This window comes from Schistocerca gregaria, chromosome 1, assembly GCF_023897955.1.
Source record: "Schistocerca gregaria isolate iqSchGreg1 chromosome 1, iqSchGreg1.2, whole genome shotgun sequence".
NCBI lineage: Eukaryota > Metazoa > Arthropoda > Insecta > Orthoptera > Acrididae > Schistocerca > Schistocerca gregaria.
Window position 1 is genome coordinate 863,215,515 of NC_064920.1, and position 26,270 is coordinate 863,241,784.

The 26,270-nt window shown below is 40.5% G+C and overlaps 1 protein-coding gene across 1 annotated transcript; it reads right to left on the reverse strand.

The window, feature by feature from the left end:
- Positions 1-22,010: 22,010 nt before the first annotated feature.
- LOC126307140 (basic salivary proline-rich protein 4-like) lies at positions 22,011-25,119 on the reverse strand. The gene has a single exon (XM_049992070.1). The coding sequence runs from the start codon at positions 24,954-24,956 to the stop codon at positions 24,042-24,044; it is 915 nt and encodes a 304-aa protein (XP_049848027.1). The 5' UTR covers positions 24,957-25,119; the 3' UTR covers positions 22,011-24,041.
- Positions 25,120-26,270: the final 1,151 nt, after the last annotated feature.

Sequence of the window (26,270 nt, forward strand, 5' to 3'; positions counted from 1 at the left end):
GGGCATATGATGAGTCCTGGTCACCTTTGTGCTCATACGGCAAAGACTACCAAACCCACCGGTTAGTCCCTTAACCGTTAGGGGTAAAACTCAATGGGACTCGGGGCAAGTAAGGCTAGCAACCTGCCTCCCTGGCACTTTAAATATGATGCTGGCAACAATCAGAGCAAAATGCCTCGGACCTTTGGAGGTGACGGAGTCCCACCTCTAACTGACAAACCAGGGACTCCTAAGATACGACTTAGCAAACAAATGGTAATGAGATGGGGAGCTATTAATATCAATGGGGGCTACTCTGGGAAGAAGGTAGAGCTGGCAGAGGCTGCAAGTAAGATGGGGCTAGACGTTTTAGCTATTAGTGACATTCGTGTAAGGGGTGAGAAAGAAGAGGAAGTGGGAGAATAGAAGGTCTGCCTGTCAGGAGTCAAAGCAGGAATAGCACAATGGGGTGTAGGGCTTTGCATCAGGAAAGAAATGGAACCCAGCGTAGTTGCAATAAGGTATGTAAACGAACGACTGATGTGGATAGATTTGACAGTGTCTAGCAAGAAAATTAGGATTGTGTCAGTATATTCGATTTGTGAAGGGACAGATCAAGATAAGATGGATAGTTTTTATGATGCACTCAGTGATGTAGTTGTTAGAGTAAAGGACAATGGCAGTGTTCTGCTCATAGGTGATTTTAATGCCAGGGTTGGAAATCGAACAGAAGTGTATGAAAAGGTTATGGGTAAATTTGGAGAGGATATGGAGGCCAACAGGAACGGGAAACAACTCTTGGATTTCTGTGCCAGTATGGGCTTAGTAATCACAAACTCCTTTTTTTAAACATAAGAACATTCACAGGTATACTTGGGAAGGCCGGGGACACATATCTGTCATTGACTATATAATAACAGATCAGGAATTCAGGAAGGCTGTGAGCGACACACATGTATTCAGGGGTTTCTTTGATGACACTGATCATTATTTAATCTGCAGTAAAATTGGTATTGTGAGGCCGAAAGTGCAGAAGGTCAGGTCCATATGTAGGAGGATAAGAGTGGAGAAACTTCAGGATAAGGAAATCAGGCACAAGTACATAACAGTGATCTCAGAAAGGTACCAGTTAGTTGAATGTAGTCAGTTACAGTCATTGCAAAAGGAATGGACAAGGTACATTGACACAGTACTAGAAGTGGCTAAAGAATGTCTTGGAACAGTAGTGTGTAAAGGTAGGATGAAGCAAACAGCTTGGTGGAATGGCACAGTCAAGGCCGCCTGTAAAAGGAGAAAGAAGGTGTATCAAAAATGGCTACATACTAGAACTCAGGTAGACAGAGAAAGTTATGCTGAAGAAAGAAACAAAGCCAAACCGATAATTGCAGCATACAAGAGGAAATCTTGGGAAGACTTTGGAAACAGGTTGGAGACTTTGGGTCAAGCTGCTGGAAAACCATTCTGGAATGTAATTAGCAGTCTTCGAAAGGGAGGTAAGAAGGAAATGACAAGTATTTTGGACAGGTCAGGAAAACTGCTGGTGAATCCTGTGGATTCCTTGGGCAGATGGAGGGAATATTTTGAAGAGTTGCTCAATGTAGGTGAAAATACGATCAGTAATGTGTCAGATTTCGATGTACAATGGGATAGGAATGATGATGGAAATAGGATCACATTTGAGGAAGTGGAGAAAATGGTCAATAGATTGCAGTCCAATAAAGCAGCTGGGGTGGATGAAATTAAGTCGGAACTCATCAAATACAGTGGAATGCCAGGTCTTAAATGGCTACACAGGATAATTCAAACGGCCTAGGAGTCGGGACAGATTCCTTCAGACTGGACAAAAGCAGTAATCACAGCAGTCTTTAAACACGGAAACAGAAAAATTTGTAACAACTACATAGGTATCTCTTTAATCAGCGTTGTGAGTAAAATCTTCTCAGGTATTGTTGAAAGGAAAGTGCGAGTATTAGTTGAGGACCAATCGGATGAAAATCAGTGTGGGTTTAGGCCTCTTAGAGGTTGTCCGGGCCAGATCTTTAGCTTGCTGCAAATAATGGAGAAGTGTTATGAGTGGAACAGGGAATTGTATCTATGCTTTATAGATCTAGAAAAGGCATATGACCGGGTTCCTAGGAGGAAGTTATTGTCTGTTCTACGAAATTATGGAATAGGAGGCAAACTTGTGCAATCAATTAAAGGTCTTTACATGGATAGTCAGGCAGCAGTTAGAGTTGACGGTAAATTGAGTTCATGGTTCAGAGCAGTTTCAGGGGTAAGACAAGGCTGCAACCTGTCTCCACTGTTGTTCATATTATTTATGGATCATATGTTGAAAACAAGAGACTGGCTGGATGAGATTAAGATATGTGAATACAAAATAAGCAGTCTCGCAAATGCGGATGACTTAGTTGTGATGGCAGATTCGATTGAAAGTTTGCAAAGTAATATTTCAGAGCTAGATCAGAAATGTAAGGACTATGGTTGAAACGTCCCCTTAGAACAATTATACAAGACTGGTCTATGTGAAACGTCCTCTTTGAACAATTATACACGACTGTGCTTAAACTGAAACACAAGATTTTTAGCGCAACGCAATCTGACTTCCAAAAATCCCTACGAAAGAATGGCCCTGACTAGCATTAACCTATACGTTTCACAAATCACGTACCTCACAAAAATCTTCGTTACTCAAGCTACTGCAATACAGCGAGCGCCACTACTGCCAGCTAAATAAAAGATTCAAACTACTGAAGGCACTAACTACTGATAGGCTTAGTTAGCAAATGAAAGATTTTAATAGAGAACAAACAATGTATTTACCTCACTAGTCATAATATATATAGCAGTTCATGACACCAATTCTTACAAATTTCAAAACTCTGCCATCTCTCTCCCCACGTCCACCAATGCTAGCGGCTCACCTCCAACTGCGCAACGCTACGCGCTGTTAGCATCCAGCTGCCGCTGCCCAACACTACAATGGCAGACAACAATGCAAACTAAACACAGACTGCGCACAGCACAGCCAGTGATTTTTCATACCGAGCGCTAAGCGGCGTTACCAATAAGAAAACCTAAACAGCCTACTTACATGGTATGAAGATTATCAGCTCCAAAACGAAAGTAATGTCAGTGGGAAAGAGATGTAAACGGATTGAGTGCCAAATAGTGGAACAAAGTTGGAACAGGTGGACGGTTTCAAGTACTTAGGATGCATATTTTTACAGGATGGCAACATATTGAAAGAACTCGAAGCGAGGTGCAGCAAAGCTAATGCAGTGAGTGCTCAGCTACGATCTACTCTCTTCTGCAAGAATTAAGTCAGTACCAAGACTAAGTTATCTGTGCACTGTTCAATCTTTCGACCAACTTTGTTGTATGGGAGCGAAACCTGGGTGAATTCAGGTTAACTTATCAAGAAGGTTGAGGTTACGGATGTGAAAGTATCTAGGATGATTGCAGGTACTAGTAGTTGGGAACAATGGCAGGAGGGTGTGCACAATGAGGAAATCAAAGAAAAACTGGGAATGAACTCTATAGATGTAGCAGTTAGAGCGAACAGGCTTAGATGGTGGGGTCACGTTACACGCATGGTAGAAGCAAGGTTACCCAAGAGACTCATGGGTTCAGCAGTAGAGGGTAGGAGGAGTCGGGGCAGACCAAGAAGAAGGTACCTGGATGCGGTTAAGAATGATTTTGAAGTAATAGGCTTAACATCAGAAGAGGCACCAATGTTAGCACTGAATAGGGGGTCATGGGGGAATTTTATAAGGGGAACTATGCTCCAGACTGAGCGCTGAAAGACATAATCAGTCTTAAATGATGATGATGATGATGGTGATGATCATAGTCACAGGTTAAAATGAGGTAAATTTCACCTCTGAGACCGTCATACGACAAAACAATAACTTTTTTAATCAATAGATATCATTGTGTTTACTACGTGGTATTATTACTAAAAATTGTAGACAGAATGTTTATATAGTTTTGTTTTACCTTACATGTGTTAAATATCGTCATGTAAAATGTTTGCAATCGATTTTCAGTGTAGTTTTGGTAAGCGTATGCGTAATACTCCTTAGTAAACATAAACCACTTCGGGAGTTAATACCTATGTGATAAGGCCGAGTAAACATTATTCTCGAAGGATACTAGACCCTGTAAGCTGCGTAATCACAGCTTTAAAATTAGAAAAATATAAGAACGTAACAGAACAGAACACTACGAGAGGTACCAGGTCCAATTTATTTTATACACTGTATAGCAGTTTTATTGCGTAACACCAATGAAGTTGTAAGAACAGATTATACGTAGGTATCCCCTATACGTAAATGTGCATCATACTGTGTAGCGAACCCGTTATCGTGCAATACAAGCACAAGCAAAGTGAAGTGAAACTGTGTAACTGTGTCGTGCAATGGTGTTAGAAGACCATTCTCTTATCGGTATATGAATTGTACACCTAAAAGTGGTATAGCTACATCGTTTGTTTTTCCCTTATTATTATTTCAGTTTCCTACAAATGGATGGGCTGCCACAAGGAAAAAACCACTCTTCAGGTAAATGTTACACAAACAGAAAAGATGGTTTAAAATACATAACAATAGATCCCAATCAATGATGAGTTTAAAAACACATTGTTAGTTAACGTTTACGTATTTTACCTAAAACGAGTAATAATGTATTTTTTTAAAACTTTGTAGATGATTTTATATTACAGTTAGAATTTAGTCAATGATGATAATGTGAATGATGCAGTCGTGCAATGGTGATGCTAGTGATGCATGAAAATGCTTAGGGTTATGAATAGAAGGAGGATGAGTACTTAATAAAAGCAAGTCTTCTGGTCCAAACTGTGTATCAATTAGCTTCCTTTCAGAGTATGCTGATGAAATAGCTCCACACTTAACAAATGGTTCAAATGCCTCTGAGCACTATGGGACTTAACATCTATGGTCATCAGTCCCATAGAACTTAGAACTACTTAAACCTAATCAACCTAAGGAGATCACACAACACCTATTCATCACGAGGCAGAGAATATCCCTGACCCCGCCCTGAATCGAACCCGGGAATCCAAGCGAGGGAAGTTAGAACGCTACCGCACGACCACGAGCTTCGGACTCATACTTAACAATCATAGACAACTGCTCACACTGCGGAAGATACATACCCAAAGACTGGTAAGTTGCACAGTTCACACCAATATTCAAGAAAGGTACTGGGACTAACTCACTGCGTTACATGCCCATATCATTAACGTACATACGAAACAGGATTTTGGAACATAGACTGTGTTCGAACATCATGAATTACCTCGAAGAGAACGATCTATTGTCACACAGTCTACACGGATTTAGGAAACATCTTTCTTGCGAAACATAACCACCTCTTTACGCACACGAATTGTTGAGTGCTATTGACAAGGGATTTTACGTTGATATTGATCCTGTATTTCTAGATTTCCAAAAGGCTTTTGAAAACGTGCTTATGGAATATCATCTCAGTTATGTGACTGGATTCGTGATTTCCTTCCAGAAAGATCAAAGTGTGTGGTAATTGACGGAAAGACGTCAATTAGAACAAAAGTGATTTCTGGCGTTCCCCAAGATAGTGTTATTGGCCCTCTGTTTTTCCTTACCTATATAATCGATTCTGGAAACAATCTGAACAGCCGCCTTAGGTTTTTTGGAGATGATGCTGTCGTTTACCGTCTAGTAAACTCATCAGAAGATCAAAAAAATTGCAAAACGATTTAGTAAAGATATCCGAATTGTACGAAAATTGGAAATTGACCCTGAATAATTAAAAGTTTAAGGTCATCCACATGAGTACTAAAAGGAATCCCTTAAACTTCGGTTACACGATAAATCAGTCTAATCTAAAGACCTAAATTCAATTAAATATCTAATAATTACAATTACGAAAGATTTAAATTGGAAAGAACACACAGAAAATGTTGTGGGGAAGACAAACTGCCCTTTATTGGCAGAACACTCAGAAGGTGTAACAGATCTACTAAAGAGACTGCCTACACTACCATTGTCCGATCTCTTTTAGAATACTGCTAAGCGGTGTGTGATCCTTACCAGATAGGATTAACGAACTGCATCAGGTAAGTTGAAAGAAGAGCACCACGTTTTGTATTATCGCGAAATAGGCAGAGAATGTCACGGATATGATATAGGATTTGGGATGGACACCATTGAAACAAAGGCGTTTTTCGTTGAGGCGGAATATTCTCACGAAATTTCAGTCACCAACTTTCTCTTTCGAATGCGAAAATATTTTGATGCCGCCGATCTACATAGGGAGAAACGATTATCATAATAAAATAAGGGAAATCAGAACTCGCACGGAAAGATATAGATGTTCGTTTCTTTCACGCGCTTTTAGAGAGTTGAATAATAGAGAATTATTGTGAAGGTGGTTCGATGAACCTTCTGCCAGGCACTTAATTGTCATTTGCGTAGTATCCATGTAGATGTAGACGTAGACGGGGCTATGTGGAACCACAGAGAACCGACTAAAAGTCAGCAAGTTGGTTCAGCGGGGAGGGAGGAAAATGGAAGGATGGTGTGGGGTGGAGTGTTACGACTGGGAGTCGAAAGGGGGATATATCTTGGGAGGTATTTCGTTGCTGGGGAGTAGGAGTTTGTTGTAATTCCGACGGGAGAGGGTGAATAAGGCATGGAGGCGAATGGAAGGTGGTATATGGATGAAATGGCGCAGCAGCGTACTTGGGTTTGTGATTATTGGATGTGTATTGATTGACAGGACTGGGTTTTACGATTAACGTTTTGGCTTATAAAGTGCTGTATCAAGAGATAAAGATGTGGATGTGTTGGTATAGAATACGAATTGAGGAAAGGTAGGCGGATATTGAAGACGAGATGGAGTGAATGTCTTTCGAGGATTTCAAGGAACTTGTAGAATTCAGAGATGGCGGAGATTCAGGCAGTGTTGGCGCATGTAAGGATGGGGCGGCTGAAGGGTGGCTGAGGTATTTATAGATGAGGATAATGACAGAAGGATGTAGATTCCAGGTGTAGCAGTTTAGTGGTTTTGATGTTTGTTGTCGATTTCGGCTTTGTGCTGGATGGTAAAGGAATGTGGTTTTTCGACATTAGTTTTCTATTGAGGGTTAGTCATAAGCACCCTGCAGTGTTAGTCACAAGGACGGATTCTTGTAGATGGAGAGATGGAAATCTAGACGAAAGAAACGTCGACTAGTATGACCAAAGACGGCGGTTTAACTGTTCTGTGGATTCATGTGAAGTTTCCACTTATTACACCACTCGACCAGGAGATTCAAGCAGCCGTGGAGGGATGCATGGAAGAACTTAACTGTCTGGTGAGTGGCTAGATAGGCAGTGTCGCCAACATTTTGCAGGGGCAGGTAGGGGGTGTTGATTTGGGAATGTCTCCGCTGTACAGGATGTAAAGAAGGGGTGAGAGGACAGAGCCCTGTGGAATACCTGAAGTGGGTTGAAATAAGAGATAGCAGGTATGGTTGGATGTGACATATGCATGGTGGTAGAAAAGGAAGGAGGCTATAAGACGAACATAGTTAACTCGAAATGCATAAGTTTGGAGTTCGAAGTGTGGTCCGGAATGCCATACCTGGTCAAACGCATTTTGGATACCAAGGATGGAGGCTTTTTATTTCTTTAGTTGATGGGAGATGAGGTGGGTAAGGTAGATGGAATAGTTGGACCGAAAGCCACATTGGTTGTTGGAGATGGATATTGGGGTTGCAAGGTGCTGATGGATTCGTTGAATTGACTAATTCGTTGAATTGGCTAACAACTGACGTGTGTATGATACGTAGGTAAGATGAGATCTTTGAGGTTTCAGGAAGAGGAGGATTTTGGACGTTATCCATTGCACCTCTGCAGAGGGTGGTATTGTGAAAGGATGGTAAGGGTTTCATGATAGGTTCTAGGACTTTCTTTAAGGTGGCGGTGGGTAACAGTATCGTGATCAGGTGCAGTTTTTCGCTTCCTAGCAAGTGTTTGTGGAATGCCTTCAGCTGTTATTGGCGTACTTAGTCCTGTTCGCAGAGTGCTGTGTAAGTGCTAGAAGTTTGGTGCGAGAAGGAGGATATCTGGTGATATGTTCAGACACATAGGATTCCATTGCTAATCACAGATACGTCATCTATGGATGGCGTATAACTTGGAGCAATGGCATTTTTTAAAACTGGAGCATCCCAGAAAACTCGACCGTCCAGTGGCTGTTACGGTAAAAAGTAAAACCACACCGGCTAGTACCACACAGATACACATAGGAGACCCTGATGATAACTTGTGATATCCAAGGTTGGTTAGCTAAAGCCAATAATCTCATTGTGCGTCCAAGGTCCCATTAATCTTCCTCTGGTCGACAACACTCGAATAGTAACAATGTTTCTCGTATAGCGTGAAACCGTTACGACAAAATTCTTAACTGGAAAATTGTTAATCAGTGGATCGTAAATATCAATGGTCTATTAATCAAAAACGGAAATTGAAGGAGAGTAACCAGCCTTAAAGTGCACATCTAATCGATGTCTGGTACTATTTTTCCATCACAGCTAGTTGTCATAGCCGATCAGCACTCGTGCTCTGTAAGATATGAAATCAGTACAGTTCGGACCGTATTTTAAGTAAATCTAAAACAAACAGGCACGCGATACTCACAGTCCTCTTGTCCACAACTCCACACAGAACGATGCCACAGATTATGTACACAGTGAACCGACTTGGGTCCACAAATCACTCCAAAGATCACATGGCATCCGATGGTCAAGCTACCATGTAGTATTAGTTACGTCTCTGATGGTGTTGAAAGTGTAAAATCGTAGTAACAGAAACCTACCTGACTCATTTTGGCATTACATTAGTAACGATGTTATACGTAAGCGAACAACAACCAATAAATGCTGGGATCAGTGGTATAAGATTAAATAGTCCAATAAAGTTGTGATGGTCTAAATGTCTTGTAGCTTGGAAAATGCACACGTTCATAACCTTCACCTGTTAGTCGGGTATATCCAGCCACCAATTCAGGACTGTGTATGAGACCTATGACACTTAAGTAACATGTTGGTACAACGTACATACGTCTTATACGTTTTCCTGTTATGATGTCATTACAGAAGAATGTACTATATTGTGTAATAACTTTGGTTGCTATTGTTCTATCTTACTACGTTCTTACATTTACCTAAATTTAATTCATGATAACCCAACTCTTAAGGCTCAGAATAATATCTTTCTGTCACGGTATCCTACCAGAATATTCGCTCGGTTTTATCATAAAGGTTTTAACTCCTCAAATAGTTTACGTTTATGAAGGAGTATTACACATACTTCTACCCGTAAATGATCCCTAACTTTACTGAAAATTAGTTTAAACATTACATCACGATATTTAATATTTGAAAGGTTAAAAATATTACTGTGTTAATATTTTGTCTGTATTTTTGAATAACAACACCATTGATCAAACATAATGATTTCTGTTAACTTTAGTAATTATTATATATCGCGTGATGGTCTCACTGGATAACATTTACCTAATTTTAACTTGAGACTGTATAGCTCGTGGGACATAAAATATTATTTTATTATATCTCATGTCGTTTTAATATGATATTCATTTTTTTTTATCATAGATGTTTGTTTATAACGCCATAAAAGGTTGATATTTATGACGAGTGATACACTCATTCCCATAGAAAAATGGTTAGTATAAATGTGAAATGTTTACCAAAAATAAATAATGGCACTAACACGTAAAAATGACAATATTACTCGGAAAAAACTTGACTTATGTCTATGAATAATTGTAATTTCGTGTCGAGTCAGACTTACGCACGAGAACATTAATTCAAGATCTGACAACTTGTGACATGTAGTATATAATAATTCTGTCACTTTGTCATATATGGATGTAATGTATTTTTGGCACGAAGTTGCTATGTGAGCAGTTGCATCAGAAAATGGAACAGTCGCGAAATCAATAGTGAATTAAAGAAAATGAACACTATTTTTGTACTCAAAGGCTGTTTTTTATTTACAACAGCAAAATCGTCACGTTATTGCGTTCCATCGACCACTATAGCGGAAAGTGAAAATGGAAGATAGTCTGTTAGGAGGCTGCGATACTTGTGCGCGTTCAGTGTTCCTCGCAAGGAAAACAGACCTATGAGCTGACGCATGATCTTTTAGATTATTGTTAATTAAATATTTTTATCGTCATTACTGACCGTCCACAACAAAATTGTACTTATTTGGAAAGAGTATTATACCTGCGTATGCGACGTAGAATCAGACGGGATTTGTCATGACAATACACGCTCACCTCTTTTGTCATGAAAATCGTTTCTGTAACAAACTTTCTTTAACAACCACGTCCTGAACCAATGTTCTCTGTACAAGAGTCCATGACCGACATCTAGACTCTTAAAAGTTAATAGCAAGCTGCGAAATTTATTAAAACAGTAGCTGAGAAAGTCGGTGTTGCCTACGTCAGGATATGTTCCATAGGAGAACGTATGATTACTGTTATGGATATAAAATGGATACGAATGTATATCTTATTAAGGCTGCTACGAATGCAGTTATTCTGCTAGTAAAGAAGTTTAGTTGCGGTGCGCGGATGTGATGGGCAAAAATCCGCGAAATATGGAGCAATAAATACTACTAGGTAAATTTAATAATACAGGATGAATCACCCAAAACTTGCAACGCAAATATTGCGGAAATTGAAAGTGCTATTGATGTGCGATTTTCAGAGAATTGATTGACAGTCAGGGGCTCGTATTGTCAACCATTCAACAGACTGCAGTAATAGTCAGAAAGTGTGCAAACATACACTCTTATAAATGGAAAAAGGCCTACTGTCATTAACAAATTAAAATGTCAGTGGTGTTTGTTGCAGGATTCTCGTGCGAGTCGTTTACGAGATAACGTACTTTGAAAAGTTCCCACACCGATATTTGTGCAATACCCTGGATACCATACAATAACGAACAACACAATTACATGCACTGGCTACGTGGATTCCGACCAGTAACAAGGTAACTGACCATCACCAGTTGTGTTCAAAATGATCATCATCAGCGGCAATATATGCTTCCAGTCTGATACGGAACGACTGCTGCACACGTGCTGGCATTTCAGGGGAGATGTCCGAGTAGGCTGCAGTAACACGTTGCATATCGTCAGGTGTAGTTGATATGTTCTTGTAAACAGCGTCTTTCAACTTTCTCCACAGAAAAAAGTTCATGGGTATTTATAGGGCCGGCCGAGGTACATGTCCTCTGCGTCCAATCCAACGATTTGGAAATTATTCGTGGAGATATGCTGTAGTATTCCATCAAATATAGGCTGGACAGTCATTATGTTGCTATCACAGGCTCCTCCTAATCTGCAGAGGAACGTCTTCTCGCATCCGTGGAACATAGTCTTGTAGAAAACTGCTATATTTGTGCGCGTAGAGTGTTCCATTTATGAAAAACGGGCCTGTGATCTGATGGCTCAACACCTCACAGCACATGTTTGCATTCTTCGATCCTGACGTTCCACCTGTCGAAGCTAACGGTGATTGTCAATGGCCCAATAATGCAAGTTTTCCGGGTTTTCCTGTCTATGACTGGTAAATGTGGCTTCATCACTAAACAAGATGCGTGTCACATCTGCAGTATCCTGTGTTAATGCCCGTGTGCAGAAATCTTGCGGGAGAGAGATATGGAATGGATGGAAACTATGCCGATGGAGAATGCGTAGTACACTTGCCTGATACATGCCTTGTGCGATTGCGCAGCAACTAACGATTGGATCAGCTGCAACAGCAGCAAGAACATTAATTTTCCCTCTTCTGTTGTCAGTTATTTCCTTCTGTTATGTTATCTAGGTGTTACACTACTACTTACAGTTAACTGTTTGAGGAGGTTGGTAAATAATTGCCGAGATCGTTGATGTTAGTGGGATATCTTGCCGCATACACCGTACCAGAACGAACTCCTTTCTTCCTACACTCTTCATAAACTATGAGCCTGTCGGCTTTTTCTGCGTTAGTAAGTCTCATAGTCTACTCACGACATACTGCCTGCACTGTCACGTAATAACTGATAGCCAGTCGCAGTGCACTCAAGGAGCACACAAGTGCACCGTAAGCGAACACAACATCATCGTACCTCGCAATTACGCAGGTTGAATGCCTCAGACAAGTGTCAGTGTAGAAACTTTTCAAAATACGGTACCTCGTAAACAATAAACACCAACGACATTCTAATGTATCCTACTTTTAGTTTGCTAATGCCAATAGGCATTGTTCCATTAAAAAAAGTGAACGTTTGTACAAAAGAAACACTTTCTAATTATTATTACAATCTATTTATTGGCTAATGGTATTAGCTCCTGACTAACATCACATCAGAAGCACTTTCCATTCCGCAATATCTGCAGCGCAAGTTTCAGATGACTCACCCGGTGTATAACTCACGAACTTTATCGTATGTGTGAAAATGTTTTTACTGTATAATTCACGTGCATTTTAATGCTGATAGAACCGACACATGTTTCATCCACATTGTGGCGAGTTAAAGCGGGTGATTGTGGTTGGCAGATATCTCACTATAATGCACGATATGTAACACTTAAGTCTCTTAAGATATGCTATATTCTCTGTGACTTTTGAACTTTACTGTATTAGCGAATATGCTCGCTCACACGATTCTCATCCTGCTCCATCTAGACTGGCATTAACATTACGTTGCGGAGACATATTTAGCCGCGAATAACACCAAGGTCTAGTGGGAAGTGATTGTCGAAAACGCACTAAATTATGAAAAGGATTATATTCACGAAGACTAAGCGAAATGTCTAATCGAAATCACTGAACTGTTCCGTTCGATTATTCACTTGTTAGTTGTGTTTTTATCTTTGAGTCTATCTAGACATTTTTCTTTGTGCCTCTGCCGTTCGTTGGTAAAGTGGGACGACAAAGACGCGCTGAGAGATTAGAAACTAATCTATATGATAGCACTTGTCGTTATTAAAGCGCAAACATCGTATTGTGTCGGAAGAATGAAACAATAAATGCATTTTCGCAATCACGGTAGAAGTTCGTAAGTCACAGAATGTATAACTTTTCCTAAGAGTACTTATTGCTCCATATTTCGTGGATATTTACCCGCCGCACTCACCCACTGCCACGCATCGCGACCAAACTTGCTGACTAACAGCATGAGACTAAGGGCTATCTACCATCACAACCACGAGTGGATGGCAGTGGCCGTATGGAGTAAAGTTTGTCATTACGTGTACACATAAGCCTTTTATAAAGGGTGTCCCACTTATCTTGACCACCCTAAACAACTGTTTGTCCAGATGCAAATTACAAAATGTTTCAAGCAAATGTTCTTTAGCCCTCAGGGGGACATCAATCAGCATGATTTCCTTCGTTGTAACTTTGTATTTTACAAAGATGTGAACAATAATATGACTTTTTTTTAAATTTCACCCTGTATTTTTTATTTGGTAATACATTGCCTATTCAAAAACGCATCAAAGTGTACCATTCACTGATACACAACAATATTAATTACATAACACGAACTCGTCCACTTGCTGGAGTTTCAGAAAACAAATGAAAACCAAGTAAAACATAATACAAAATTGATTCAGACTCTCCTATACCATTTCGCAGGAGTAGAACACCCAAAGATGCTCAAAGTAGTGACCCTGGACACCGATACACTGGTGCACTCGTACATGATTTAAGGAAACTATTGACGGCTGGACAGAACTCGAACAGCCGTCCTCCAGAATCCGATTCATCCAATATTCAGAACCTAGGAATTTTGGTCTTGTACGAAGATGCTCAACAGGTTCTGAAGCATGAATCTAACCGATATAACATTGATCTGTTGCCAAAACGTAAAAAACCTGTAATTCCATCAAGTTTTGCTCCCGCAAAGTACTGGTTTCTCGCTAATATGTTTATCGGGTACTTATGTAAAACAACTAGCCACATCTGTCAATTGTTTTGTACATTGTTAGAGTCATTCCTGATGTGTAATGATGACAGTGCACTAATTCTGATAAGGTCAGGGGAGAAGTAAACCGTTTAACCGTTTCCACTGCTAGCTTATGGTTTGGTGTTCTTGTATCCACAATGTACGAGAGTAGATTTCTGTCATAGCACTGTCATAAATGACTTTTAAGAACTCCGATTGTTTTATGACAGACATTGTAATTTGCACTACTATTAGTTTGTTAAAGTGAATAGGCATTGTTCCATACAAAAAATCATGTTTGCAAAAAAAATAAACTATCTAAGTATTATGACAATCTGTTTATTGGCTAACAGTATAAGCCCATGACTACCAATCCTTTTTGTAAAAACCGTACATCAGTAGCACTTTCCACTCCCGCAATATCTGAGAGCAGAAAGTTTTAAGTGATTCACCTTTATATATGTATAACAAAGGAATTTAAGTTGTTAGCAGAAGTCTTCTAATATCAAGTCCGTTTGTTCAAAATCTTAAATCTCCGACACAACGTTGCATTCGAATAAGCGCGTGTTTTTACTTATCTACTGCAGCACCATATGTGATACATTGGGGCACTTTAGTTGGTATACAAAAACATGTGTGAGTTCTAATGCAACGTTGTGTCAAAATTTCAAAGGAATCGGTGAAAAACATCAGAAAATTTAAGATTTTGAACAAACAAAAATTTACATTTTTATCTGTATACAGGGGATACTCAGAAAGTAACTGACGTTTTGAAATAAAAAATTAACAATATGGAAAACTCAAATTTAATCATATGCAGTTAAGAGACATTCTGAAGCTACTTTTCTACGTAATCGCAATTCAGACTGAGACACTTATCATACCGTGGCAAAAGTTTTTCATTACCATCTCTGTAAAAATCTGCCACCTGTGATTTCAACCGTTAGTGTATATCGACATGTAGTTCGGCGTCAGTATGAAAGCGCTGTGTAGCGAGCCGTAGGCTATCTTCACTGCTGGAAAGGTTTGGTAGTCGATTGGGGCCAAGTCCGCGGCGTATGGTAGCTGACCTCCCATCGAAAACCTCGTAGGAGCTCTCGGGTACGATTGGCCATGTGTGGAGGCTCGTTTCCGTGCGGAAAAAATAACTTTTGCGCAAAATTTTCACCGACGCTCATTTTGTATCGCCCGCCTTAACTTTATCAGCATTGAACAATACGTCTCTGAGTTAACTATTGTGCACGTTCAAGGAAATGAACGAAATCGCCCCCGTACAGTCCCAAAACACAGTAGCCATGACCTTTCTTGCTGAGAACGCTTCAAGCACTTCCTGGGTTTCTTGGGAGACTTTTTGTATCCCCAATCCATCGACAGCCTTTTTGTTTCATAACTGATATGCTTCACCTAAGTCTTGCCCCCAATTACGATACAATTAATAACTTTGCTACAATTTTTCTCGTAATCTTCGTGTCAGGTCAGTGCTGCACGCAGTCTCTGTTTCTTGTGGTCTTCTGTTACGAATTTGGGAACTCACCTAGCACAAAATTCGTGGTAACCAAGCTTCTCAGCCACAGTTTCATACACCAAAATTCAGCTATGTTTCGAGAAAATGTAGTGAAACTTTCGTAATTTTGTCTTTGGTTTTCACCAACAGTCGTCAGTCACAAGGGTAGGTCCACTACTGCTGTCCTCGTCGTGAACTTTGGTACAGACATTTTTAAAATCAATGTATCACTGACTCACTCGGCTTTCTCCTCCGTACACATCGCAAAGGTGCCGATATTTTTCAATTAGTTTGCAGTTTTTTGCCAACAAAAACCTGATCACAGAACGCAACTCACATATGAAGGAGTTTTCCGTTGGAGCGCGCATTTTAACACGTCACAGGAAGTAAAGTACAGAAACACAGACCACACGCTACCACCGCTGTATGCGTACCGAGCGTTCGAACATTATGGCATAAAGATGGCGGCTGTAGCCCCGCCTAACGCCGCAATAGACCAAAATGTCTGTTACCGTCTGGGTAGCCCTCGTAGATGGAACCGTTAAGGCGAGTGAGTGGAGATGCTGGAACTTACGCTGATACGAGGCAGATGGTGAGAGGATCCTTGTCATGTGGCGTAGTTGTCATCTCTATTTGGTGTGTTATCTAGTTAACAGTGTAAGAGCCTGTATTCTGAAGTTGCAGCCTTATTTGTACAAATGATGGTATTGATTAACATAAGCGATTATTTACACAAAAATATGGTGGAGACAAGTGACAAATAGATTCATTGCAATAAGCAACGAGTATAATTGTGTCACGAAGACGAAAATGTCAGTGTCAAGGAAAGAAAGCCAAGTTATGAAAAATGTCGAAATATTCATTTTAAGTGTAAGTAAAAGCTATTTCCGAAATAAAATAGAAAGAAATGTAGTTCTTGTCAATGTAAAGACAGGAGAACTTTAAAAGAAGAGCTATAAGAATTATATTTCATTGACGATCAAAATAAACATTACGAAATCAGAAAGAACGGGTGAGTAAGAGAGAGAGAAAGAGAAACGTCGCACTTTACAATATGGAACTCTTAGCCATTTCTTTGAACGTTTCCCGTTTCTTCATAATTTTCCTTGAACTCATCCTATTTTTGTTAACTATTACCATTATTATTAGTGTGCTGATAGTACAGTGTTAGAAGCTTTGTTTCGTTTCTATCAAATAATAGCTATATTTTGTTGTGAAGTTCTGCATTTGTCAGTTAATACCAGATCTGTGTTATTATGGTGTACGATGAACAATGGGATTTGTTACAAGATATCAGTTTCAACAAAAATATTTTATCTAGTGGGATGTTGTTAGTCAGCTGTCGGATTATTGTTCCATTCACATAACCGAAACCAAAGGCATTACTCTGACGTTCTTGAACATCGGCTGCAGTTCGAAGTATGCGATTATATTGTAAAGAAGTCCACTCATGTATCACGAAATAAACTGTATTAAACCATAAGAACTTTTATAAAGTAAAATAAGTGGGCTATAATTATTTCATCATCTGTATGTCTAGGCAAACAACAGGAGACATTTCGCAGAGACTAACTTAAGATTTTTTCCAGCTTGAGCATTCCAAAACGTCCAATTTGAAATTATTTACCTCAGCCTCTTAATCAATAAGATTTAAACATTTTGCAATTGGAGTACTTGTACCACAACCACATTTGTTTTTGTTTTTCTATTAGTACTTTTCATGTGCATTGATGAATCGTGTCAGTAAGTAATGTACCACTTTCCTCAAACCGTCCAGAGTTTTCTATTTTTTGTTGTTGCTAGTCCTTCTTATATCCGTCTTCTTTCAAAAAATGTCATCTCTGTACGTCCGAGCTGCTTATATTTCTTTATTCATAAATATCTAGACCCCAGACAGTATTTAATAACCACATCAAAGTTAAGTTAGGTGAGAAATCATACCTCTGCAGCTGACGAAATCTGGCGTCTGTTTCTTCTTCTCTATTTAGATCCGTTAATTTTTCCTGCTAAGCAGACAGCATCGTCGGTGTTTGTTTAGAATTTTTTGTTTTTGGTAAATCTAATCTCAACCGTAGTAATGGTTAAGAGAAAAATTTTATTTTCATTGTTTGGCTTATATACTTATAAGTCTGTGTACACTTATTTCGAAACCAGTAAAGTGAACACAGTTTCCATTTTCTGGGGCGCGAGAAAAGGATTGTTTTCACTTACAGTTTGCATGCTTTGTGTTACTTGCAGTGAAATTGCTCGACGTGAAGTAAGACATCACCTTAGCTTCGATTTTTGGTGCATAGGAGTTGAAGGGCAAGTAGTACAACCGTTCTATTTTAGTGAAACCTACGTAAACTCATATTTAAAGGCCTTTATTTCATTTTTGTGACTATATGGAACAGAGAAGTAACTACAACTGACTCATTTGCTCTCTAGTGTGTATGTATCAGGCATGATATAAGAGACTAGGTTTTGTGCTGAGGGTAATTGCAAAGTATGCACAAAAGAAGCCGTATCACAGGGGTTTCTGGTTCTCAGTGTTGCAGTTTAATCACTAACGAAATAAGATTTGCATGCAACATGCAACACGTCTTATGACACAACTTATTGGATCAACAAAATTAGTAAGTCATTTGATGTGTTGATTGATGTATTCAGCTAAATAAATTTCCAACAAACCCAGGTGATGTAATGTTCTCTATGTTACACAAAATTAGTGTTTATTGGAGAATAATCATAAAAATCTCCATTCCTTTTTTAAAGTAAGCGGATATTTTCTATACTGAAAGTTACCATTCTTATTCATCATTTTACCATTATGTAATTAGTGTTGTATTCTCTTTCTCCTCGAAGTTCTTGCATTTTTGTGACCCGTTCATTGATGACCGAAGTCACACACTCCTCCAAATTTTTGTAGGTTTCAGACAACCCTTTGTCTTCTATGTATATACTTGTTTACCAGATTTGTAAGTTAACTTAAACTCAGTGTTTGAAAGATATCTTGTTATCAGGAACGATTGACTGTACGAACGACTGAACTGCTGTACTGAGCGAAACCCGTATGGAAATTAGTGTATCCAAAATTTATCCTGTGTTTTGAATTGCTTTGGTCATTAATGGCTTCCTTGATTACAATGTTTCACACCACGGCACATCTTTCATACTGTAAACATCTAGTACAACATTACTATAATGAATTTTGGTCGTAAATAAAAAAGGAAGAGAGTTTATAGAACGCTATGTTTGCTGTATGACGCAATTACTCATAACAAAGAAGTCCCTGAAAAAGTCTGACGTCCAGGAAAAATACGTACATAGAACCTTCCAATACTTCTCCTGCTCAAGAACAGATTCTCGGATAATGTATAATGTAAGACAACCGTGAACTTCAAATGTTTACGAAATAATGAGCAGTACCTTAGAACCATAATGTAATCCACTTCTACGAAAAGCATAAAATGACTCCATATTACTAAGGAAAATATACGAATATTTAATAACGTGACTAACTGCAGCTACTTGTAATAACTTTTTTTAATATATGTATTGTCAGGGGTTTCCAAAATATCCCAATGGATAATCGTAACGGGCGATGCATTCCATTTACCACTGATCTGAGTGTGCGGATAGCACACTAGGCTGAAACACCGCTAGTTTTTTAAAAGCTAAATCCACGAAATGTTTTTCTTTAGTAGAGGTTTCTGTTGATAGAATACATTGTCAGTGAATACAGAACAATATTGTTTAAGTTGAATTATACACATTGTATGGAATTGATTAACGCCACCGACTATATTTTGAATTTATGAAGTAATTTTTCCTGCTTCATTCACTTTGTACTAATGTCTATACTAGCAAGAGGCGTTTCGGCCACATGCTTCCAATTAAGTGTCTTTGGAATGTGAACATCCTAAGTGCTAAGTGATGTGGTTGTTACTGGTTCAGTTGGCCAGACAAATAAATTTCTGGCAAAAATAGTCAATTTTCGGTGCATAACGTTGCTGGCACACTTAGCAAATAATCATCATCGTTCTTCGGACTAATGTAACGTACATGCAACGATAATGCACCTAATGATGGCTGCATGCAGCTGAAACGTGTAATGCGAGTAAATATTAGTAAAAAGCATCTGAAGCAACAAAAGGTGCTTCATAAATTTAAACCACAGTCGCTGTTCTCCATCAGTTTCGTACAACATGTATTAATTTAAGTTTAACAATGGATACAGTCTATATTCACTGACAATATATCCTATCAACAGAAAACTCTACCAAAATCAAAATTATCCTGGCTTCTACGCTAAAAAAACAACATCGTTTCAGCCTCATGTTCTATCCGCAGACTCAAATCAGTGATAACTGGAATGAATCCCTTATTGGGATTAGCCATTTTGGATATTTTAGAATTCTGTGACAAGGCATATATTAAAATAGTTAGTAAGGCATTATGCTGTTCATTGGAGGTTAGATCCAAGGAATAATTTGTTTAATATGTCGCCTACATCTACATCTACATGACTACTCTGCAATTCACATTTAAGTGCTTGGCAGAGGGTTCATCGAACCACAATCATACTATCTCTCTACTATTCCACTCCCGAACAGCGAGCGGGAAAAACGAACACCTAAACCTTTCTGTTCGAGCTCTGATTTCTCTTATTTTATTTTGATGATCATTCCTTCCTATGTAGGTTGGGCTCAACAAAATATTTTCGCATTCGGAAGAGAAAGTTGGTGACTGAAATTTCGTAAAAAGCTCTCGCCGCGACGAAAAACGTCTATGCTGTAATGACTTCCATCCCAACTCGTGTATCATATCTGCCACACTCTGTCCCCTATAACGCGATAATACAAAACGAGCTGCCCTTCTTTGCACCCTCTCGATGTCCTCCGTCAATCCCACCTGGTAAGGATTCCACACCGCGCAGCAATATTCTAACAGAGGACGAACGAGTGTAGTGTAAGCTGTCTCTTTAGTGGACTTGTTGCATCTTCTAAGTGTCCTGCCAATGAAACGCAACCTTTGGCTCGCCTTCCCGACAATATTATCTATGTGGTCCTTCCAACTGAAGTTGTTCGTAATTTTAACACCCAGTTACTTAGTTGAATTGGCAGCCTTGAGAATTGTACTATTTATCGAGTAATCGAATTCCTACGGATTTCTTTTGGAACTCATGTGGATCATCTCACACTTTTCGTTATTTAGCGTCAACTGCCACCTGACACACCATACAGCAATCTTTTCTAAATCGCTTTGCAGCTGATACTGGTCTTCGGATGACCTTACTAGACGGTAAATTACAGCATCATCTGCAAACAGTCTAAGAGAACTGCTCAGATTGTCACCCAGGTCATTTATATAGATCAGGAACAGTAGAGGTCCCAGGACGCTTCCCTGGGGAACACCTGATATTACTTCAGTTTTACTCGATGATTTGCCGTCTATTACTACGAACTGCGACCTTCCTGACAGGAAATCACGAATCCAGTCGCACAACTGAGACGATACCCCATAGCTCCGCAGCTTGATTAGAAGTCGCTTGTGAGGAACGGTGTCAAAAGCTTTCCGGAAATCTAGAAATACGGAATCAACTTGAGATCCCCTGTCGATAGCGGCCATTACTTCGTGCGAATAAAGAGCTAGCTGCGTTGCACAAGAGCGATGTTTTCTGAAGCCATGCTGATTACATGTCAATAAATCGTTCCCTTCGAGGTGATTCATAATGTTTGAATACAGTATATGCTCCAAAACCCTACTGAAAACCGACGTCAATGATATAGGTCTGTAGTTAAATGGATTACTCCTACTACCCTTCTTGAACACTGGTGCGACCTGCGCAATTTTCCAATCTGTAGGTACAGATCTATCGGTGAGCGAGCGGTTGTATATGAGTGCTAAGTAGGGAGCTATAGTATCAGCGTAATCTGAAAGGAACCTAATCGGTATACAATCTGGACCTGAAGACTTGCCCGTATCAAGCAATTTGAGTTGCTTCGCAACCCCTAAGGTATCTACTTCTAAGAAACTCATGCTAGCAGATGTTCGTGTTTCAAATTCTGGAATATTCCATTCGTCTTCCCTGGTTCTGTGTTTATGAGGCGTAGTTTGCGGGCGCTGTATGAGACATATTATATATTTTGCCACAGAGAAACGGTCCACAGTGTTCAGCTCAATGATTCGATAAAATACAATATCATTCTACATATTTCATCTGAATATGAGAGTTAATAGCTTGAAACTACTAATTAAAATAAGCGAATAGATACTTCACTAGTTATAGGTAGTAGTAGCTATAATTGTTTCACGTAATTTTTGTTGCAGGCTAGTAAAAAAATTCAGTGTTAGATTCATGTTCTCTTTAACAATTTCTTACAGAACATGCAACATTCTAAAAACTTTCCTAAAGGATCCAGTTAATAAACAATTTCATATCGATATGAAGTCATTAACTTAGGTGTGTGAATTAAACTCACATTGTTTGTTTGACTGATTTATTCACATAAATAAATAAACAAATAAATAAATGATGTGGTATATATGAATTTATGTACAGTGGAAATGATTAAAATCAAAAATGAAAATAACAGTGAGCAACTCTTTGCTACCCGTACAAGTCCAAGGTTTCCCTTGAACATAAGATTAATCATGTGTCCATACAAACCGTCGAACGTGCAAATGTTACTATACTTCTAACTGAAGTTCCAGTATTTAAAATAGAGCTCTTTTAGCAAAAAACATGAAGTTGAAATTAAACAAACTTTTGATGGCACTCTAATGTATTCTCCAAAATTTGAAGCACACGCAAATCTGGGAAATAGGCTTTTTATAGGAAAAACATCTCTCTAGAAATGTCCACTTTGTCGGTAACGCGCCAACTTCACGTATTGGATTCAATACTCATGGACGTGATGCACATGCGTCAGAGAGGCTTAAGAGACAGCCCGTAAAGCACTGGTAGACTCCTCTGACACCACATACTTCAGAATGACTGGAGTCAAGAACTTCTTTCAGGCCAAAGAGAACCATCCGGCCCTACCAATGGGTTCTGATAGAGCCATGGCATGTTCTGTGAAGGCTGCCTGGCAGAGAAGACGTGGTAACGGTCTCTGTTAGTGTTTCTAAGAGGACGAGAACTGAACGTACACTAAGAGCAGAAGTCACTGCTGTAGAAAATCGACCAGAATTCCGATACCCAAAACATAGTTTGTAAACTACGAAATTAAAGTTGTATAATGTAAAAAATAGAAATGAAGAAACCGGCCACCACATGACAAAATGATAGTAAAAAGATTGTAGTCATATAAGAAATGAAACAAAATAGTGGTGTTGAGAAATATACTCGGAACATTTACTATAACAACAGAAAGATTATAGGTGTATGCAATGAGAAATATAGTACTGCCTCATACTGGAATGTTGATGGTGCGTTACTTATGAGCGCCACTTGATAACTTTGTGCTGGACTGGGACTCAAACCGGGAAACTTGTCGAGGAAGATAGTCAAAAAAGCAAGCCCTAGATGCGGACTTGCCAAACATGGCAAACGGTTCTCTGGTTTTGAACAAGAAGCATCATGAAAATTATAGTAATGATAGCAGATAATAACCTAACATGCATGAAATCGTCACGAGGCATTACAAAAAAGGTCAGGTTTCAGCGATAAAAGAAAGAAAAGGAAAAATTCATGGTGAATCTCAACAACACCGAAAAAAATTTCTGACGTTGATAGTGGAATATTTTCTGAGTATTTTGATGTAAGAAACCCACAGGGCAACCCACAGCTTTAGATAAGATTTAATTTTTACCACAGTTACCTTTGTTTCTGCGAAGATATTGTCAAAACAGCGAAAAAGCCTATAATACGGAGTTACCAAAACATTAGATACGAAGCACTGAGCAATAAAACAACATTCAGATGTAAAACTGTCGTGATATTTGTGCAGTCACTGTGGGAACAACGCAACATAATATAATGATGGCGTTGTTCCGTTGCAGCTACAGCCAGAAACAAACCTGAAACAATACTGAATAAAAGCTTGAGGACGAAGAGCACAGTGGTAATTTTGGTTGTCAACACCAGACACCGCGTGTGAATGGAACTATCTACACTGTTACACTTTTATGCAGATACTTTCAGTCCAGTGAATAAACTAAGATAAGTTAGAGTAAGAAATGAAAAGAAACGCAATTACTCTCTTTCGAGAAACGGAGACTAAGGAAGCCTCATATCAAAATATTCAAAAAGTATCTCTGAACAGCGTGCGAAACTTTGTCGATTTAGTTTGGTCTCACCTCATAGAATATGTGAAATTCATCACCATAGGATTCTATAATTTTTTTTGTACTGGAAGAGAAGAAAAATGTGATAAATACGACTCCTGTTTAAATCAGAATTGTCGTACTCGAACTCTGCTCTCACATTTTTCGTAGGACCTCCAAAACTTCATTCACTTCTTGAACTGGCCACATCTCATTCGCAGATGATAGCCACGATGGAGAGTAGAGCGAAGCTAGAGTAGGGTAGTTCAGTTCGTTCGTACTGAGATCTGAAGCATCTCATTCGTATTTGGAGGCAGCGTTTCGCAGCGCTGTTTGCACAGACTCGACCAGCGCCACGCCGGCCGCCTCCGCTACTGACCTCTTGTTCCAGCTGTGGGTCAGCGGGTACCGGATCTTGTGCCTCGCGATAGATTTGATGATGAGCGCTGTCACGTAGAAGATGAAGTAGACACTGAAATAGAGCGGGATGTACCACAGCTTGCGACCGATGCCGTAGTAGCTGTAGGGCCGCTTGTTCAGTCTGCTGTCCTCGTCCTCGTCTTTCGGATGGTGGTCTTCGTACTCCGGCGGCTCCTCTGGTTCGTCGTGGTGATCGGGTGGCGGCGGCAGGTAGTATCCGTGGTGGCCCATGTCCGGAGGAGGTGGAGGCGGCGGGGGCGGCGGTCGCGCTGGCGGCATGTGATGCTGGTCGTCTCCGTCGTCCATGTCATCGTCGCCCCCGTCGTGCGGAGGGTAGGGCACGTAGCTGTCGTCATCCTCGTCGCCGTGACCGCCGTACGGTGGCGGCTTCTTCTTCGGCGCGTACGGTGGTAGATACTCGGGAGGAGGCGGGTGTGCTGGAGGCGGTGGGGGCGGCGCCGACGGCTTCTTCTTGCCCTTCGGCTTCTCGGGCGGCATATAACTGTCCTCAGGTTCGTCGTCGCCGGCCCCGTGGTCCGGGTAGTATGAGTACTCCTCCGGGTAGGACTCTGGATAAGACTGGTGCGGGTAGACGGGGCCCCTGTACTGCTGGTCGCCGCCACTGCCGCTGTCGCCGGCCGACATGCTGTTGGCCGAGTTCTGCTCCCGCAGGCCGAACGGCTGCTTGGGCGGGGAGTAGTCGTAGCCGCCTCCGGCCGGCATGTCGTCCATTTGCGAGTCACCCATCATGTCCCCGCCGGCGTCGGCGGCCGCTGCGGGCATCCCGTACATGTCCGCGTCCGCCTGGTACGAATCCTTGGCAGAGTCGGAGTCGTAGCTGACCTGCTGTGAGGACGCCGAGTCTGAAGAACCGAGCGCGAACCCCGGCGAGGCGTCGCTGTACGGCGGGAAGTACTGGTATCCGGAACTGACCGCACCGCCTCCGGCACCGCCTCCGTCGGCGGCCACCACGCCGCTTACGGTACCCCCACCACCGCCGCCAGCGCCGCCTCCACCACCCCCACCACCACCTCCCCCGCTGTTACTTCCGCCACGGCCACCGACGATAATCTTGCCGTCTATCAGCTTGCCGGCGGCGCCGACGTGGTAGCGGTCTTCGGCGTGCATGTAGTACGGCCCGTGGTATGAGCTGTAGCCGCGACCCGTCTCCTCTGAAACCACAAACAAATTTCTCTTAGTACTCGATGCTTAACTTAATGACTTTTAATAACATATTTGGTGAAAATGAGCTGATATGAAACGTCTGCAGTGTGAGGGATCCGTGGCACACACTTGTGATCTGTTAGATCATGTCATTGCCTTTCCAAATCTTCACACGAAGCTTTCGGTAACACGTCAAGATTTTGAAACTTCCTGACAGATTGAAACTGTGTGCCGGACCGAGACTCAAGACCTTAGGCAAAGGTAGCGAGTTTGACTCTCGCTCCGGCACACACTTTCAATATGCCAGGAAGTTTAATATCAGCGCACACTCCACTGCACAGTGAAAATCTCATTCCGTCAAGATTTTGTTTGACTGAGTTGTACTTAAGAAGATTTTATCTATTTAGATGGACAACTTCTAGGAAAAATGGCGTGGCTTAGAAACTTAATAAACATTTACATTTTTTGCGGTCGCAAAGGCCCATGAAAATATATAAGTATAAACGAAACGTAGAATATTGTGTATGTTTTAGAGGATTAAAAAAAAATAGCTCTGAGCACTATGGGACTTAACGTCTGAGGTCATCAGTCCACTGGAACTCAGAACTACTTAAACCTAACTAACCTAAAGACATCACACACATATCCATGCCAGAGGCAGGATTGGAATCTGCGACCGTTGCGGTCGCGCGGTTTCAGACTATAGCGCCTAGAACCGCTCGGCCACCTAGGCCGGCTTCTACAGGATTAATTTAATTGGTTAGGCAATTTTCGAATTGTGGCCTTGTAAGCCGAAAACCCGTTAGCTAAATAAATTAATTCTGTCGAACATACACAGTATTGTGCTTTTCATTCCGTTGTTCTTCCGAGAAGCGACGGAAGAATCAGTTAACAAAATGTGTAAGTTAGAAAAACCTTCTGAAACAGTCTGAATGTGCGCAT

Bases quoted from the DNA above. Each gene is read 5' to 3' on its own strand.
- LOC126307140 (XM_049992070.1), bottom strand. From the start codon at position 24,956: ATGTACGGGATGCCCGCAGCGGCCGCCGACGCCGGCGGGGACATGATG.